At 40.4% G+C, this 17,893-nt stretch overlaps 1 protein-coding gene across 1 annotated transcript in view; it reads left to right on the top strand.

Moving 5' to 3' along the window:
• BRWD3 (bromodomain and WD repeat domain containing 3) overlaps positions 1–17,893 on the top strand; it is a 47,984-nt gene that overhangs the window by 10,195 nt on the left and 19,896 nt on the right. Inside the window, exons 6-18 of the mRNA XM_027690414.1 lie at positions 520–618; positions 6,596–6,756; positions 7,780–8,001; positions 9,381–9,481; positions 10,105–10,175; positions 11,061–11,161; positions 12,312–12,352; positions 13,762–13,866; positions 14,818–14,971; positions 15,421–15,555; positions 15,953–16,081; positions 16,488–16,713; positions 17,388–17,558. Of these exons, the coding sequence (XP_027546215.1) occupies positions 520–618; positions 6,596–6,756; positions 7,780–8,001; positions 9,381–9,481; positions 10,105–10,175; positions 11,061–11,161; positions 12,312–12,352; positions 13,762–13,866; positions 14,818–14,971; positions 15,421–15,555; positions 15,953–16,081; positions 16,488–16,713; positions 17,388–17,558 (1,716 nt within the window). The remainder of the gene's footprint in view (positions 1–519; positions 619–6,595; positions 6,757–7,779; positions 8,002–9,380; positions 9,482–10,104; positions 10,176–11,060; positions 11,162–12,311; positions 12,353–13,761; positions 13,867–14,817; positions 14,972–15,420; positions 15,556–15,952; positions 16,082–16,487; positions 16,714–17,387; positions 17,559–17,893) is intronic.

The raw sequence follows: 17,893 nt of genomic DNA, 5'->3' as shown, positions 1-17,893 counted from the left end.
ACAGAGCTGGAGAGTCTTTAAAGAAAGCAGTCTTCACTTTAAAACAATGATTTTTTGGGGCAGCTGGGGTGCAGAGGACAATCTGAAAGGAGGGCATGTTGCCACCAATTGCAGGAAAACAGATTTATTGGAAAAAACCTCACTTTTCCACTTTCAGGGAGCAAATGTGTGTGTGTGTATTCTCAAATGTACAGTTCCTAAGCAGAGGTGCTTTCAGTGTTGGGATTGCAGGGCTAAAAACATGGCAAAGCTCAGGCCTGCCTCAATACAAAATGCACTCACTTTTTAAATTCTTTTTCTTTCCATCAGTTAAGACTCACTACCCACCCAAATTAACCAAAAAGAGGTTGAAACCATTTACAGTGATATTGCTTAGGAACTAGAAATCGGAGTAGCTTTAAGTGTTAAGTCTCTGGCAAAATGTTTAACAGGGCAGATCTTATTCTGGGGTGTTGGGAACGGTGCTTGATCTCCTGATTATTTCATTTACTGATGATTTCTGTTCTCTTTGTGGTGCAGACTTCAGACACACGCTATGGAAAGGCTCTGCCTTTGCAGCTCTGCACAGGGGCCGACCCCCAGAACTCCCCGTGAACTACGGGAAGCCACCAAACGTGGGTGAGTTTGGAACTGCCTAAGGTGGCTTCTTTTTCCCCCTCTATATATTTATTCCTGTCCTGCTGAAAGTTGCTCTCAATGACTGAAACACTACTATGGCTCTGCATTAATGTGTTTTTTAATGTTTTGCCATGAATTAATCTAAAATAGATTTCTCCCTGACAGTAGAATGATTTTTGTGTTATTCAGGCTTGGATGTTCCACAGTGTGTGTAGACATGTTTTGCAAAGCTTTGCATGTCAACTTGTTTGGAGGGCAACAGGTTTGAGTATCTTTTTATGATACGCCTACATAATATATACATATATTTATAAGATTGGCTAGACATGGCCACAGGAGCATGGAATCATGGAATCACCAGAGGAATCTTAGCCAGAACAAAGTGTCTGGCTCCCAGGGAGCTTTTTTGACTCAAGAATTCCATTTAGTTTGATTATGACAGAAAACAGACTGCTTGCAACATCCCTCTCCAAAAAGGAAATAATCACCAAAGCAACATTTGTGTTACTTCAGACTCAGTTGTCCACACAGATAAAGAACTTGTGTAAAAATATGTGGGCTCTCAGCTGACATCTCATCACAGAGCTGCTCTGTTTTATTTAAACTGAAGTGTTTTCCTTCTATGGTCTGAACGTTGGTTAACTATTTTTATAGCAAACAAGTTTAGTTCTTGCAGGCATAAATGTAAATCCTGGTTTGGTTCTTTTTGAAGTATTTTATCTCTGTTTGTGCAAATGTTTTGCTGGTTTGTCAGGGAATCCTTTCAGATGTGTATCCCCCCTTCTTTTGGAGGTATAGGGATGGTGATGGCAGTTTTCTGTTTTTACCATATCTTTGTATTTGTTGTTTTAGGCTGGTTCTGCAGTTACTTTACTGTGAGCAGTTGTGCTGATGGATTGCTAATAACCTAGATTGGAGATTTATTGCACACAACTTCTACAGCTGTATTTCTGTATGGATTCTTGGATCAGTTCTTTCATCAGACTGTGTGTTTTTGGAATATGTGGTATTATTAATGAACCAACCTGGCAGATTGGGCTTCAGCATTTGTCATGTTTTCATAGCAAACGTTTGTGCTGCTTGCTTGGTGATTATTTAGTGACTTAAAGAACAGAATAATTTCTTGTATTTGGTGTTTTCCTAATTGCTTTTTTAATAAATGCAAAGCTATTATATGGAAAAGGGTCTTTTATGGTCAGGAATTAATTTTTATAAGTATTGATTCCTGGAAAAATACAGGAATACAGCCCTGCTTGGTGTAGCTACATAAACTACTAGTAAGAGAAGAAAATGTGTATGAAGATTAAAATAAGGAGTTGGCTATACTTAAGGCAGGAGTTTGGTTTTGGGATTCCTCATTGTTAATCCTGAAGTTGAAGTCACAAAATTCTGTATATATTTGTGCAAAATGGGTGTTTTTTCCTGCTGAGTAGTGCCAACCAACGTGTCTTGTTTTAAATACAAGATGAAGAAGAGTGTCTGACTTCTTTGGGATTTTGGCTTAACCATGAATTCCCACACTGTGCTGGCTCAGTCAGAGGGAGTTTTCTGGAATTACTTGCTGAAGGAAAAGACACCCATGGTCATGTGTGTTCAGGAGTGAGACGAGATAATTGTGCAGTTACCTGTAAAATAAGGTATAGAATGAGCAGCTAAAAGTCTTCCTATATCATTTCCCTTCCAGTGATAAGGATTTAAGTTTTCCACCACGAGTGTGTTGTTGTGCTGGGAGAACAGGATCACTGATGGTCCAGCTGGGATCAACTGGGAGGGTCCAGTTGGAAGAGCTGGTAGCTGCAGTGGTTTGCCTTTCCATGTGGTTGGGGTTGGTTGGGATGGGACTTTGGGGTCTGTACTGCAAAATAAAAGGTCTGGTGGAACTGGAGCAGGAAATTGGTGTTGCCTTTTCCCAGCGTGTTTGTGCAGAGCTGGGAATATTCTGGCTGGGGGAGTCTCCAAGAAAGTGCTGACCTGTGGAAGTTGTTCCCAGGGATGTGGTGTCTGTGTGTTGAGTCTGTGGGGATCTGCTGGGGGAGGAGAGGGAGGGAAAACACTGGCAGAGCTTCCTGCTGCCAGGACAACCCGGGGAACACTGGAGATGGTCTGGTCGAGCCTTTCTGGGCAGGTTTTGCAATCGTGGGATTTTTAGAGCTCTGTTTGTGCTCTCCCAGTCAGAAAGTGGAAAGACTGGTCATGCAGTACCTCAGCACTGGGAGTTATTCCCCTTTGATAAACCTGCTTTTAATGCTCCTTCAGTTTGTCAGAGCTTTGTTTTTTGGAGGCAACTCAAAGCAGATCAGAAAGAAGGTTGTTTTGACTCTGTACGAGCTGCTCTAACCTGAGGATGAAAATCTTTCTGTAGGTAACTTGTTAGTGAAAATAACACAGAATTTGGAAGCAGAAAGCACAGTCTCAGTGAACAAGCATTTGAGCTGGATGGAAAGTCACAGTCAAGGTGATCCAGCTACCTTGGCTGTGCCAAAGAGCAGCACTGGGATGAGGTCAGGAATCGATGGTGTCTCTCATGCTGTAAATGAGTTCCATTAGGTCAGCGGCTCCCAGAGCTGGAACACGTCGTGCTTTCAGTGCTTTTCCTGGGTCCAGCTCTCTTTGTGGCCACTCTGAGAAGATATTTTCCATGTATGAGCCAACTGTATTTAATTCCTAGCATTCTTATGAAATCCTGACCTGTGTTTCTCCCACACTCTGTGAGTGGTACCTGATCCTTGCTCATTCCAGCCCTGCTATGAGGCCAAAATTTAAGTCCTCATTCTGAAGTTACAGTGCTTATTGCAGAGGGTAAAACAGTCTGATGTGAACTCATCACCCTTGAGAAACTGGTTTTAAACCAAACATTTGCACCGGTTTCCTGTTTTCTAGTTTTCCTTGCAAAAAGTGGAGCAACACAAGGGTGTGTAGGGAGAGGAGGAATTCGAGCAGGTGCTGCTCGGTGACTTTGCCATCTGAAATGCTTGAATTCCTTCTGAAGTTGTGACTTAACTTTGAAATTTGGGCTGTCTGGTGATTGGTTTTTAAATTTTCTTTACACTGGTGGGTTGCTGTTGCAGGCTTTGGGGTTTGTCATTCCTAGGTGAGCTCTCTTGCAGGGGTTTTTACATTTGTGCTGTTACCTCTGGTAGAATGTGAGGTAAATTGTGATTAATGAATTGCTGATGTACAGCACATCTGAGTTGCATTAAGAACTCTTAATTTTCCTGAAGGTGTGATCTTCCAGGACCAAGGACTGTGGAAAATAAAGAGAAAAATGCCTGTATTTTGCAGGTTCTAGTTGGAGGAGCTGAAATGGCCCTTCAGTTTGGGGACAAAACTAACTTTTCTTATCAAGAAGACAATATCTGCTCCCCTTTTATGTGAAATAACTGTCTGGAAAGTTTTTCCTGGCAAAGAGTAGTGAGAAGGGGGTGGACTTGACATTTTTTACACCCAATATCGCATGAAATACATCAGTTAATTAGATAGGTTGCTAAAATCTTTTAGGGTTACTAAGTTGCTGTTTCTCTTGGTGGGAATTGTTGGTTTTTAATGCTTTGGGGCCTTAGGGATACAAGGACTTCATTGTGCTGAAGAAAGGAAACTTCACAGGGATTTTTGTCATGTGGGGGTAATTCCCTATTTAGATATTGTGTATTAATCTTCCTAAGAACTGGAATTGGGGATGTTTTTTTGTTCCTTTGAAGCGGTGATAGTTTTTTTGTCCGGAGATGCCGTTGCTTTGATAAAGTCGTTGCTCCTCATGGCACAACAATAGTGCTGGATGTCTCTTGGTTGAAGCATTTCATAAACAGGGCTTTTTATTTTGTAATTATCCATGGGAGATTGAGGAGTTTTGTCCTCATTGTGCAAATAGGGAAATAAACATAGGAAAAAAAAAAGTGAAATCACTTTTTCATATCCGCTGGAGCTGAACTGATTGCAAGGCTGGGAATCCACCGGAAAAGTGAGATGCCAAAACTGGGATTTAGGTGCCTGAATATACTTTATACCTTTTAGTATTTCCTTCATGTGATTTACACCAAAAATCAGTGGTAAATGTTCAGAAGGATTGCAGGGAGACACAGCAAATATTGTGATTATTGGGAATATTTTGAAATACCTCTTTGATTCACACAGTTCTCTGTGTGATTAAAACATTATTCAGAGCTGTTTGAAATTGCTTAAAGGCAGATACACTGTTATTATGTATTTAAATATATAAATATATATGTATTTAAGGGCTTTAAGCATTGAAGAGCCCAGCAGAATCTCCAGGTTGCTGAATGACTCCATCCCTCTGTTGGCACACAGGGTCCACAGGGTGGGGGGAAAGGGAGGTTTAATATTTTTAAATATTTAACTTTTAAGCTGTCACACTTATATAGTAAATAAAATAATGTATAGGAAAACCAGAGGCACCTTTGTAGAGCGTTTAGCACTGTGGGATCTCTGTGTTAGAGGTGTAAAAAAGGTTAAAAATTTCAGTTTTACTTTGTTTGAGGAGACAGTTTTGTTTAACAGCCCTGTGTAATGTCAGGCACCAATTCAATAGTGGATAGACAGTAAATTAATTTGCTTTAGTGTGTTTTGCTTTTTAGTACTGCTGAATATGTGCTTTTACATGCAAAGCAAATATTGACTGAAGGTGAGATTATGCTGGAGCCTGATGGCTTTTGCAAGTGTCTTTTATGCAGCTATTTTCCCTCATGTGTTGTGTTTCAAGTACATTGAGTGATTAAAAATAATCTAAATTTCCAAATTTGAGACAAAAATACTTTCTGTAAAGCTGAAATAAATTTATTTATTTATAGATGCTTCAACGGTACAAATTTGCACGAGTGAGTTATGGGTTTGTAACCCTTTGAAATGGCACTTCTTGACTTTGTAGATTTTTTTTTTTTTTACACCATATTCCATAATCTTTTTTGTGGAGATTGGGAATGATATGATGAGGCAATTAAGGAATGGCTTGAGTTTTTCACTGTACTTTTAAACTAAGGGGTTGAAAGGAACTGAGGAGCTTCATGGTGCTCCTGTGAAGCCCAACCTACTTCAAGGTGCAGGAGGCAAGATAAGGAGTTTCTCCAGGGGATCTGCTATCAGGGACTCCACAAACCCACCAGCCCAGCAGTGTTACAGCCTCAAGTGCCATTGGAAAAACCTCTCCAAACTTTAAAACCCAAAGTTCAAGTGCTACAAATGAGGATGGGTTGGGGGAAATAGTAATGAGAGAGGGTTGGTGGAATTAAATACCCCAAAACGAGCTAAAACTGTGCATCAGATCAAAAATGGGCTTTTTTACGTGGTGTTTTGTGGATTTAGATTTCAGGCTGTTCTTGGAAGAATTTCTGTCTGTAGCAGTGGGAAATAATTTGTTATTGCAGTTTTTTCTTGTACCTGCCATTCTTTTGATTGGGACTTTCCCATCAGTGCCACATATTTCTTATTCTTCAATTCCACAGCCATAGGAATGCAGTGATGTTGATGTTGAACACGTGGAAGACCTTTGACCATCCCATATGATCTAGAAACCATTCCAAAGAAAGATTATAATCACCAAAAAAGCGCTGAAAATAAACAATTATTATATTATAAAACTAAATTTCTTGTAATTGTTATTAGTAACATCTAATATCCATAAAGCAGATTTCCCTAATCCATGTAGAGTAACTGTATCTGTACCTGTTCATGAATTGAAGATTGGAATAACTCCCACTTGTGGTGGGAATTTTTAATTTTGCTGTAATTTTTGGTGAGGAAGCAGGTGCAGCGTGTGGTGGGTATTGAAAGGCTTTATCAGGAGTGGGATTTCTTTTTAGGACATTGTACAGAACATTCTGATGAGGTGGAAGAGGCTCAGATTTATAGATTATAATAATGAAGTTGTCAAGGAACATTATATTTGATTTAATACTCATTTACATTGAGTTCTAGACAAAAATTCATGTCTCAGTTTTCTTTTTGCTTTGTTTTTCTCTCCCAGTTCACATCCTGTCTGCCAGGCAATTAACTGGATGTGGCCGTTTCAGCCACTTGTTCCCAACATCCACCTACCAACACATGAAGATGCATAAGAGGATTTTGGGGCACCTCTCATCTGTTTATTGTATCGCCTTTGACCGCAGTGGGAGGAGAATTTTTACAGTAAGTTTAAAAATTGGATATTTTTTTTTTTTTGAAGATTGCTTTGCTTGGTTTGATTTCCTTGTTTCATGAGCCTCTTGGTCACTGATTGAGATGCAGATACAACTTACTTCAGCTGCGAGTTAGTTTTATACTAAATTTACCTTCCAGAATTTGTGGTCTGTCAGTGAATACATGACTATTAATCAAGGATTTTCTCCAGAATACAGTAGCATCCATTTCTGTGGTACTGCCCTTGCTTTTTGTTGGACATATTTAAAAATTAGTAGATTTTTCAAATTAATGCTGCATTTTTAGCTGTTAATGTTAATCCCTGTGCATGGAGTAACAGGACAAGAGGGAATGGCCTTCAGGTGAAGGGGGCAGGGTTAGATGGGATATTGGGAAGGAATTCTTGGCTGTGAGGGTAGGGAGACCCTGGCACAGGTTGCCCAGAGAAACTGTAGCTGCCCCTGGATCCCTGGAAGTGTCCAGGGCTAGGTTGGAGAGGGCTTGGAGCAACCTGAGACAGTGGAAGGTGTCCCTACCCATGGCAGGGGGTGGAGCGAGATGAGCTTTTAAGGTGCCTTCTGACCCAAACCATCCTGTCATTCCATGATTTTATAAAATGGAAATCCTTGGCTCCACAAGCTGATCCCCAGACTCATATGAACATAGTTCATAGTCATAGAATCCCAGACTGGTTTGGGTTGGAAGGGACCTTAAAGCCCATCCAGTCCCACCCCCTGCCATGGGCAGGGACACCTTCCACTAGCCCAGGTTGCTCCAAGCCCTGTCCAACCTGGCCCTGGACACTTCCACTGATGGGGCAGCCACAGCTTCTCTGGGCAACCTGTGCCAGGGCCTCCCCACCCTCCCAGCCAATAATTCCTTCCCAGTATCCAATATCCACCCTCACAGTAAAGAATTTATTCCTAATATAACAGCGGAATCCCCCTGAAGTGCTTCTGGCACGTTCGCGCTGGCGCAGATCCCTGCCCACCCTCAGATTTAGGTGATCTTTGGGAATATCTGTGTTCCCAGGGCTCAGATGACTGTCTGGTGAAGATCTGGGCGACGGATGACGGGCGCCTGCTGTCCACCCTGCGGGGGCACTCGGCCGAGATCTCGGACATGGCCGTGAACTACGAGAACACGCTGCTGGCCGCGGGCAGCTGCGACAAGGTGGTGCGGGTGTGGTGCCTCCGCACCTGCGCCCCCCTCGCCGTCCTGCAGGGCCACTCAGCCTCCATCACTTCCATACAGGTGAGCAACCACGAGGTTGGACTTAAAATGGTAATAAGGGATTGGCAATCAGAGATAAAATTTATCATTTTTTCTCTGGCGGCGGAGGTTCGTCCCAGCTCGAGGGGGTTTTTCTTGGCAAATTCGCTGCTGCTTCATCCTGCTCCTTCCATGTGCCTTTAGCTGTGGGATCCCACTGCTGCTTCCTTAGGTCTAGAAAATGATAGATCTGGTGCTCTCAATGAGCCAAGGAGTCGTGTTTGGCATCTTTGGTGCTGGTCCTGGCACAGCACCTGAGCCGACAGTCCTGTGTTCGCAGAGAACATTTATTTTTCGGAAGAATCAGCTAAAATTCCTTATTCCACATTTCTTGTTTCTTTGTTAACTTAACTTGTAGCGTAAGGAGCTGTTCTGGGTTTTGTAGCAAGCGCAAATTTTCTTTAAAAAACAACACAACTGCCAGAAACCTCCAAAAATCAAAATTCCAGGATAAAAAAACCCATTCCCTACAATTTGGCAGGTGATGCACATTAGAGGGTAGAGTGAGGGGGGCCGTTTGGCTCAGAATCCCTCTCTTCAGGAGCTGTGCTTCCTTGGATTCAGCACAGGCTTCTCCATCATGCTAGTGTTCCCCAGGAGCTTTGTTTCTCCCCCTCTTCCCTACACTTCCAATTTTGTCTGATTTCAACCATGTTAAGGTGATTGTTTTGGAAACATATTTTACAACCTGGTTTTATAATTGGTATATTACTTATTTACATATGTATATACACACACACACACGCACACACACACACATACATATATATGTTCCTCACAAGCTTTTTGTAAAACTCTGATAATTTAGAATATAATCAGTGATGGCTTTTTGAGGAAACAGTGCAAACAATGCAAATAGAGGAAACAATTCCTCTATCAAATTACCAAATAACCAGAGGATTAAAGGAATTGCTGCAGTTATGAAATTAAGAATAAAAAGCTTTCCCACTCCTTAGAGAGGCAGAGGAAACATTCAGGAAGAGGGAGGGAGTGGGGATCCTGCTGTGCTGCTGTTCTTCATTGGGATGCAGGAATCATTTTATTTGCCATGTTTGATCCAGTTCTATCCTAGAAAAAACTATTTCCTCATTTTAATACCCATTAAAAGGGTCTGGACTTGTTTCATTTCTCCAATTTACTCTGCTTTGTGTGGTGGAAATAAAGAATTCCTGCTCAAAATGTGGGTGTTTTCCATTTCCATCACCTTGATTTTTATGAAAGTTCAGATTCTGTGCCTATCCCTGCTCCCTGTTCTCCTGGACAGAAAGCTCATATGTGAGTGAAAAAAATTCTTTACAGGTTTCCAGCATGAAAGAAGAGAAAGAAATCAGCTGGTTTAATTGTTCCAACTTTATTTTTAGTTCTCTCCAGCAAGGAAAGGAACAACACGATACCTCACCTCCACTGGTGCCGACGGAACAATCTGTTTCTGGCAGTGGCATGCAAACACCATGAAATTTAAGTAAGACTCTTTAGATAATTATAATTATTTTGACTCGAGGAGGGATTTATTTTGAGTTTTGGCCTAGTGAGAAATGCTGAGATAATTCAATAAGGGCATTCTCTTGCTCAATAAACTGGGGGGGGGGGCAGGGGTTCTGTGGCGTTGGAACCCAGAGGGGAGGCAGAGATTGGGGTTGTTATTTCTGGGTCTTGTGTCTTGCAAGGCAAAGTTGTGGAAGAACTTCCAGCTTTTGTGTTCAGGAATAAATCCTTGTCCAAAATGGCAGAAGAAATAATTTGCTTTTAATCAGAAGAACATGCATATGCAAATGTCACCAAACCCATATTTAATAGGGAGTAAATGCCATCAGATGAATGGTTTGGCAGGTTCTGTTTTAAATAGTTTTGAATTGGTGAGTATCATGATAAATCAGTTAAACAGTCTTTTCAGTTTAGAAAATTATGGTTTTCTTATTCAACTAAGGACAAAAATGCCTCAAATGAAAAGTTTTAGGAAACTTAGGTGAGAACTGTGATATAAAGAGATTTAAGGTGAGCATGTTGACCCCAGCCTGAGCTGCAGGGAGATGTTTTTGTTGAATAAAGCAATGAAAAGTAAAAATGTTGTGTTGTTGCACGTAGGGATCGTCCTGTAAAATTTGCAGAGAGGTCCAGGCCTGGTGTTCAGATCTCCTGTTCATCCTTCAGTTCTGGTACGTGTCCAGTCAGGTATTCCATGGACTTGGGTCCTTTGGTGACAGTTCTGCTACTTCTCTTTAAATACTGTTAAACCCTTTTCCAGTTAATTTTAGCTCTGTCACATTGGGATTGTTTGAAATTTTCCATGCCAAGTGTCTGCCTCAAGTTGCTTTTTCTCTTTTTTCCTATAATTTAAGCTAAGATATCTTGACCAACTCCAAGGCTGGAAAGTCTCTTGTTTTGCACATCAGAAATATTTTACATTTTTATACTTTTTCATATTTTTACAATGAAAATTTCTCATGGAATTTGCCTTTTTGAAATGGAGAGTTCTTCTAGAGCCACGTTCCTTTCTTCAATCCAGAACTCCTGAAATAACTAAACCCATTTCAAATGCAGTACATCACACAACAGTGCCTTTTTTGGGCAATATTGTAAAGAAATTGCAATAAAAGTAAGACTAAGAATGTATGTTTGTCACAAGCATTTTTAAACACTTTTTTATCACAGTGGAAAAATTCAGATTAGGGAAACTGAGAAGGGCAAACGGTCACTTAATAAAATTGAATTGGTTTGGCTTTGAAGTGTCATTTTGTGTATAAATGGAATATACTTTCAAAGGTGTTGGCTATCCTGTGTAAATGTATTACTTAAGGAGCTTTTTCCCAGTTTCTCAGCAATCACTGACTCCTGATTCAGCAATAATTTCTCTGATTTGTGTCAAATAGAATGGAAGATGCACTTAAATAATTTATTTTATATTTAGCAATTTGCATTAAAATTTTCTGTTTAAAACTAGTTTGCTGCTTTGACAAGAAAGCAGCAAATTCAAATAAAAAAGGTTAAAAGAAGTTGTTCCTTGGATGACTTTACTTCTCATGGAAAACTCTCTGTCTTAGGTGGCATGTTCATTGCAACAGGTAGCACTGACCACGTGATAAGAATTTATTATTTGGGCTCAGAATCTCCAGAGAAAATGGCTGAGCTGGAATCTCACACGGTAAGAGGCAAAGCAGGAAGCAAATCTTTTTTTTCAGCCCCTTTACCTGATTTCAGGAACTTGGGTTTTTACATCCTGTTTGATTTATTAACTCTCTAGAAGTTATTTGGTGTTTAAATGCCTGGGAATTTGGGGGATGATTGTTTTTAAGTCCTTCTGAGGTAAGAGGTTTGTGCAAAATAAGCTTTATATATTTTATTCCCCCAGAAAACTGAGGGTTCAGGTGATTTTCCCATATTCTTGAAAAAACCCTGGGTTGGAATGAGGAATTAAAGCACTTTTAATGCACCATGTTATTTTTTTTCCTAGAAAATTTACTGCTGATTATTTAACTTTAGTTGTGACCACAATTCCACATAACAAGAAAAACAAAGTAATTCAGGTTTTAGAGTGTGCAGTCCAAGTTTGGATCATGATGGAAATTTCCTTTAGAAAATCAAGCTTAAAAGCATCTTTTTTCAGGTAATGCAGAAGGATTCCCATAAAAATTCAAACTTCCCACCCTAACAACATTTTATGGATTAAGCCTGAGGTCTAAATTGATTCACTGAACTTAAGTGGGAGTCTTGGGTGTCCCATTTAAATCTCCAGACCAACACATCTAACAACTATTTTGCTCTCAAAAGAGTGTTTTCTGTATTGAGCAGGTTTGGAAGGAGCTGTAATTTCTTTAAGTTTTTTAAATCCACTTTTAATCCTGCAGACAACAAATCCCAGATGGGTTATCAGGAGCTGGAGACACCAGTGGGAGTAAGGATACAAGTGCCTGGAGCCAACACAAGTGTTTAGCAAATTAAAAAAAAGGCAAACCCAGGTCTGAAACATAACATTTGTTTCTCAACAGTTTATAACTGGAAATAAAGCCAAGGTTTGCATTTTTTGGATTAAATTTTTTTGATGCACTTTAATATTAGGTCTAAAAATTGCAGGAAACCATCACCTCTCTGAAGTTTTCTATTTGAGTGTTTAACACAGTAAGTCTGGGGAAGCTTTAGCTTTAAATACAACTTCTCTATACGTGAATTTTTAAGACTGGTGTAGGAAAAATACAATTTGCTAAATAAAAACTGATCAAGAATCAACTAATTGAGAACTTTCAGGGTGAGTGTTTCAGCCTACAAAGCACTTACTGCTGTGTTTTCCTCTTCAGGACAAGGTGGTTGCAGTCCAGTTCTGTAACAACGGGGACAGGTGAGTGGCTGTCCTGGGCTTTGCACCTGAGAGTGCTGCTATTTAATTGCCCAAAGAACATTTCATGGAAAATTTGGCACAACAGGAAAACTGCCTGTGGGCTCTGATTAATCCTGGACAAACTATTGAAGTGTGTTGCAAGATGTGTGTCATGTTCGCAAGCTCCAGCTTGTTGTCCTCTGCTGTAACAACAAAAACCTTCTGTAATTATGCTTTTAATTTGTTTTTTTCTTTAAAACAGCAAATTGGAACCCAAATTTTGTGTCCTTTTCTGTAAGAGTGTCTTAGTTCCCAGGTAACTCCACAGAGGGAGTTACCTGTGGAGTAAGAGCACTGTAATAAATGTAGTTTAAAGCAAAAGTTAGAACTTATTGTAGGTGGTTTTTCCCCAGCTTTTGTTCCTATTTCCTTATTTTGCTGGGCAGGAGGTATAAGGGATGGGTAGAAGCAGGAGCCTTCCAAACTGTAGCTTTGCACCTGTACTTGGAGATCTTTGTCACATAAAATTATGTGGGAATGTGGTGCTGCAATTGTGCTACCAGTTCTTTCCAAGCCATGTCAGAGGGTTTAGGTCATGTCATCACTGGAAATTATATGTTGCACTGATGCTTTGAATGAAAAAGTAGTTTCCTTTTTATTTTAATACAAAGAAATAAAAATAAGAGGAAAACAAACTTGTCAAAAGCATTTTAAAACTCTTTTTCATCACAACGAAAAGATTCAGATCAGGGAAACTGAAAAGGGGCAAACAATCACTTAATAAAATTGAATAGATTTGACTTTGAAGTGTAATTTTGTGTATAATATATGCTTTTAAAGGTGTTGGCCATCCTGTGAAAATGTATTACTTGAGGAGCTCTTTTCCAGTTTCTCAACAGAAATGATTTCTGTGACATTGATGGCCAAACACTCTGATGTGGTCAAATACATTTGCTGGATGCTTAAAATTTTTAAATCAGGAGGAGTTTAAAAATTAAAATATTCACATTCAGCTTCCCAGTCAGAGCTACCTACTTGTAAATTTGGCCCTTTCCTTTCCCTGTCATCACCCCCTCCCTGAGTTAATGTATTGTAATTTATGCCACACTCCTGGCACACAGTTGCTCTTTCTTTGCTGCCACTCTGAGCTGCTCCAGGGATTTGCTGATGTCATGAAGCAGGGAATGTGCAGCTCAGATGAATTACGACATTGAAGTCATTCCAAGGCCATCTGCCTGCTGGAGCCAAATGTAATTAATGTTGTAAACTCTGCTGTACAATATCTGATATGAAAATTGGAACCTCACAAGGAAGAGAAGCAGTGACACACAAATACACACTTCCAGTATATCTCTGTATATTTGTGTACATGTGGGTTTTAGACCATCCTTATTCAGAATTTCATGGCTTTTTTTCTCTTTGCCCCACAGCTTAAGGTTTGTCAGTGGAAGCAGAGATGGAACAGCAAGAATCTGGCACTACCATCAGCATGATTGGAAGAGTGTGGTCCTGGATATGGCTACTAAAATGACAGGGTAAAGCAAACCAAGCAGAACACACCTCGTGACCACATTTACATGCAAACTAAATCCTGCATCATATTGAAAATTGTTTATTTACTGCCATTTTGAGTTAATTTCCGTGCATGTTTTTTGTGTATTGAAAATGCCATGGCTCTGTCTGTTAATTTACACAGTTAATTAACCCACCAAAGAAAATATTCATACATTGGTGGTTCCCTACCTAATAGTTGGGGAATATTTAGTATTTTACATACGAAGTAAGAATGTCAAACGGTTTTATGTCACAAAAACAGGTTTTAGTAGAACCCCATTGATCACATGCTAATATATATATCCAGAATGTTTCTTAACATTGTATTTCTTCCTTAATTTTCCAAGTAAGGGGTGAAATGTGGTGTTCTGGTTCTCAGGTTCAAGTAGGGTTTCGAGTTTTTCTTTTTGAGATCCTCAAGTGACTTCTGTAAGTGCTTTGTAATTGGATATGCACAACAACAAAGAGCAGAAATCCATTAGGCATTTGCCTGGCAGAATTCTCTGTGTTTCATATGGTTACATTTGCAGTGTTTGCTGTCAGAGGTGTGATTTGGATTTATTTAGCAGGTTCCTGCTCTTTGTGGAGTTTACTCATATTGATGACTGATAAAAATACCTTGTAGGAAAAAGCTTAATAGATCTGAAGAGCTTGGAAGGAAAACCTGGGGTAGGCGAGGGTGGTGGCTTAAGAATAGAGGAGAAAATGTCCTTTTTAAGGACATAGAGATCTATAAATCTTAGTGGCACTGAATATTTTCTGTATCCTGTTTTTACCACCACAGAACCATCCTTCTTTCTCCTGCCTCAGCCAGAGTCACAGTCACATCCATCTTCCCTGAATTCCATACTTCCCTGAATTCCATTAGCACTGTGAAATGTTTCCATATGCAGTTACTGATTTATTCCTTTTTAACTTATTGATTTCCTTAGAAACAATGTGGCATCTGGGGAGGACAAGGTGACTAAGCTGAAGGTCACCATGGTGGCCTGGGATCGATACGATGCCACTGTCATCACTGCAGTCAACAACTTCCTTCTCAAAGTGTGGAACTCGTCCACAGGGCAGCTTCTCCATAGCTTATCCGTGAGTAACTTTCCAGAGGGAAATCCCAAATGGATCTAGTTCAGCTCTGAGATTGATTTGAGGCTCAACTGCATCATCATTCCCCCTGCTGAGGAGTGTTTGGTCTTGGAAGTATCCAGCTGTGCCCTGCCTGTTGGGAGGAGGGTGTATCCTGGGGAAAGGAGCCAGTGGCCGAGATCCTGGTGGTTTCTGACTCACAAGGAGCCCTTTGAAGGCTCCATTTGTGCACTGATTTCTCCTTCCTCCCCATGTCAGCAGTGCTGAGCTGCAGTCAGGGTAGTGACAATGCCAAACCTCTGGCAGGAGTGTTGTCCAAGTACAGCTCCAGCCCCAGATCCAGTGGATTGAGCTGCTCCCTGCTCTGAGATGTCCTCACACTAATTACCAACATATCTGGAGGTACCACATGGAGAAATACAAGTTCCTTTTTCCCCCTGCTGTCGTTGTAGGGTCACGATGATGAAGTGTTTGTTCTGGAGGCTCATCCCTTTGACCAAAGGATTGTGCTTTCGGCGGGTCACGATGGGAATATTTTTGTTTGGGATATAGACAAAGGAACAAAAATTCGCAATTACTTCAACATGGTAAGAAGGATCAGGGAGTTTTATTTTCATATTTGTTTAAAACTGATCTTGAGACAAAGGCAGATTTCATTATACACCTACAGAGCCAGCACAGATCTGAGATCTTTGGCGTGGGCTTCCCCTGTGTCTGCCATTAAGATAAAATACAGACTTCCAGGGGGTTGTTTCAGAACATACATTAAAAGTTGTGCTGAAATTTCAGAACAAAGACAAAATGTGAAGTTTTACAGTGTTGTTCAGTTTAACTTTAATCCATAAAAGTGCAAATCAGTCTTGAGCGAGGTGAGAAATGACAGAATGAGTTTGAAATACGTGTTGGAGCACAGGTGAAATGTTTGTAAAAAAGCTCTTACAGCGAATATGTGGTTGTGAAGGGAATGTTCTGTGCTTGATCCAGATTGAGGGCCAAGGCCACGGAGCTGTTTTTGATTGCAAGTTCTCACCAGATGGGCAGCATTTTGCCTGCACAGACTCTCATGGACATCTGCTACTATTTGGTTTTGGATGCAATAAATATTATGAAAAGGTGGGTTGAATGAATTTTAAACTCTTCCCTGTCTTGACCTGATTTTGTCTTAAAAGTATTTGTGTTACAATTTATTCCCTCACCCTGCCTCACACAAAATAATAATTAGATCATGAAGCAGTTGCTTTTTACCTAAATCAAAAAGATTTAGACAAGAGAATCTCAAACAGGGGAGCAAAGCATTAACTTCTCTCTGTTCACCTCTTTTGGCCTGTTTTATTCTTGCATTTCTGCATCAGGCCTTGGTAATAAACCACATTTGTGGTAGGAATCTGTTCTCTGTCACAACATTCCTGCTGCTGCTCCTGAGTGCAGGAGTTGTGGTTTATGGGTATGAAGCCATTCCAGAGCAGCCAGACAGCTGCAAATGGCCATTGATTCATTCCCTAAATTGCTTTTCTTTCAGATTCCAGATCAGATGTTCTTCCATACGGATTACAGGCCTCTGATCCGTGATGCCAATAACTACGTGTTGGATGAACAGACCCAACAGGCTCCACATCTGATGCCTCCTCCATTCCTGGTGGATGTTGATGGGAATCCTCATCCCACGAGATTCCAGCGCCTGGTCCCAGGGAGGGAGAATTGCAAGGATGAACAGCTCATTCCTCAGCTGGGATATGTAGCTAATGGTATTCTGTCTAAACCTCATGAATAATACATGTGTGGCACAGGATTGAGCAGCAGCTCCGTGAGGTGGTGCTGTAAGAATTTATAAATTAGTGGTTTAAATTCAGCAGAGAGGTAGAAGAGGAGATAGGGTGAGTTTATGGCACTAAGGAAGTGTCTGGAATCAACTTGAATGGAAACAAGAATATTCCAAAATCTGTGGACTTCTCCCAGATATGGCAGATACTTAAAGCATTGGCCCATTAACATCAGTGTAACTGTGGATGTGAGGAAGGAACCAGGAGGGTGAGAAAGACATGATAAAAACAGCTTTTGTTTTTCAAAACAGGTTTTTTTTTTCCTGTAGACATAAATTTTTTCAAAATGCTGGTCTCCAGAAAAGATCTTCCATTATTACCCACTGAAGCATAATTTCTTTCTGCTGTTTCTAAGGGTTTGTGTTTATGTTTCACATGTGCTCTGGAGTTTCAGGTTTTTATTGTAGCTTTTCTTCTAAACTTTGCCTCCATTTATTCCATGAGAGCAGAAAGCCAGCTGGTGATCAGATGTTCTGCAGGGCAGAGTTTTAAATGGGATTGTTTCTGTGGTGTTTAGTAAAACAGAAATCACTTTATAAGAGAGATTAATTTATAACAGAAATTAATCATTTCATATTTGTGGCTTTGTTCTTGCCAAGGTGATGGTGAAGTGGTTGAACAAGTCATTGGGCAGCAAACAAATGACCAGGATGAGAGTATCCTTGATGGAATGATCAGGGAGCTCCAGAGGGAACAAGATCTGAGACTAATTAATGAAGGAGAAACTCCTCCAAACCCTCCACTCAACAGATCCCTCTCTGTCAATGGAGGTCAGTGTCCTGCCTTGTCTGCAGCAGTTCTTTCCTTAATCACAGAAGGTACTGATCAAAATGTCTTAATGTGTCTTGGAGGGTGCTTTTCTCTCCTGTTTGTACACCTTGTTAACCTGTGGGGAGCATTTGGATGTTCTTTGGATTCCATCAGAGAAATTAAAAGTTTAAGGTGCAGCTGAGGGCACACAGTGTCTGACTGGGCTGTATCTGATTACTTCAAGCTATTAGACTGGAACTATTCCTGTTATAAACCATTTTCCCGAAAAATAAACATAAAATTCACTGTATTGTCTTGATATCACTGCAGAGATGATACTTCCTAACTGCATAAT

This window comes from Neopelma chrysocephalum, unplaced genomic scaffold (assembly GCF_003984885.1).
Source record: "Neopelma chrysocephalum unplaced genomic scaffold, ASM398488v2 Primary Assembly neopelma1_81, whole genome shotgun sequence".
NCBI lineage: Eukaryota > Metazoa > Chordata > Aves > Passeriformes > Pipridae > Neopelma > Neopelma chrysocephalum.
The sequence above is the reverse complement of the archived record's forward strand: the minus strand, read 5'-3'. Positions and strand labels throughout refer to the sequence as shown.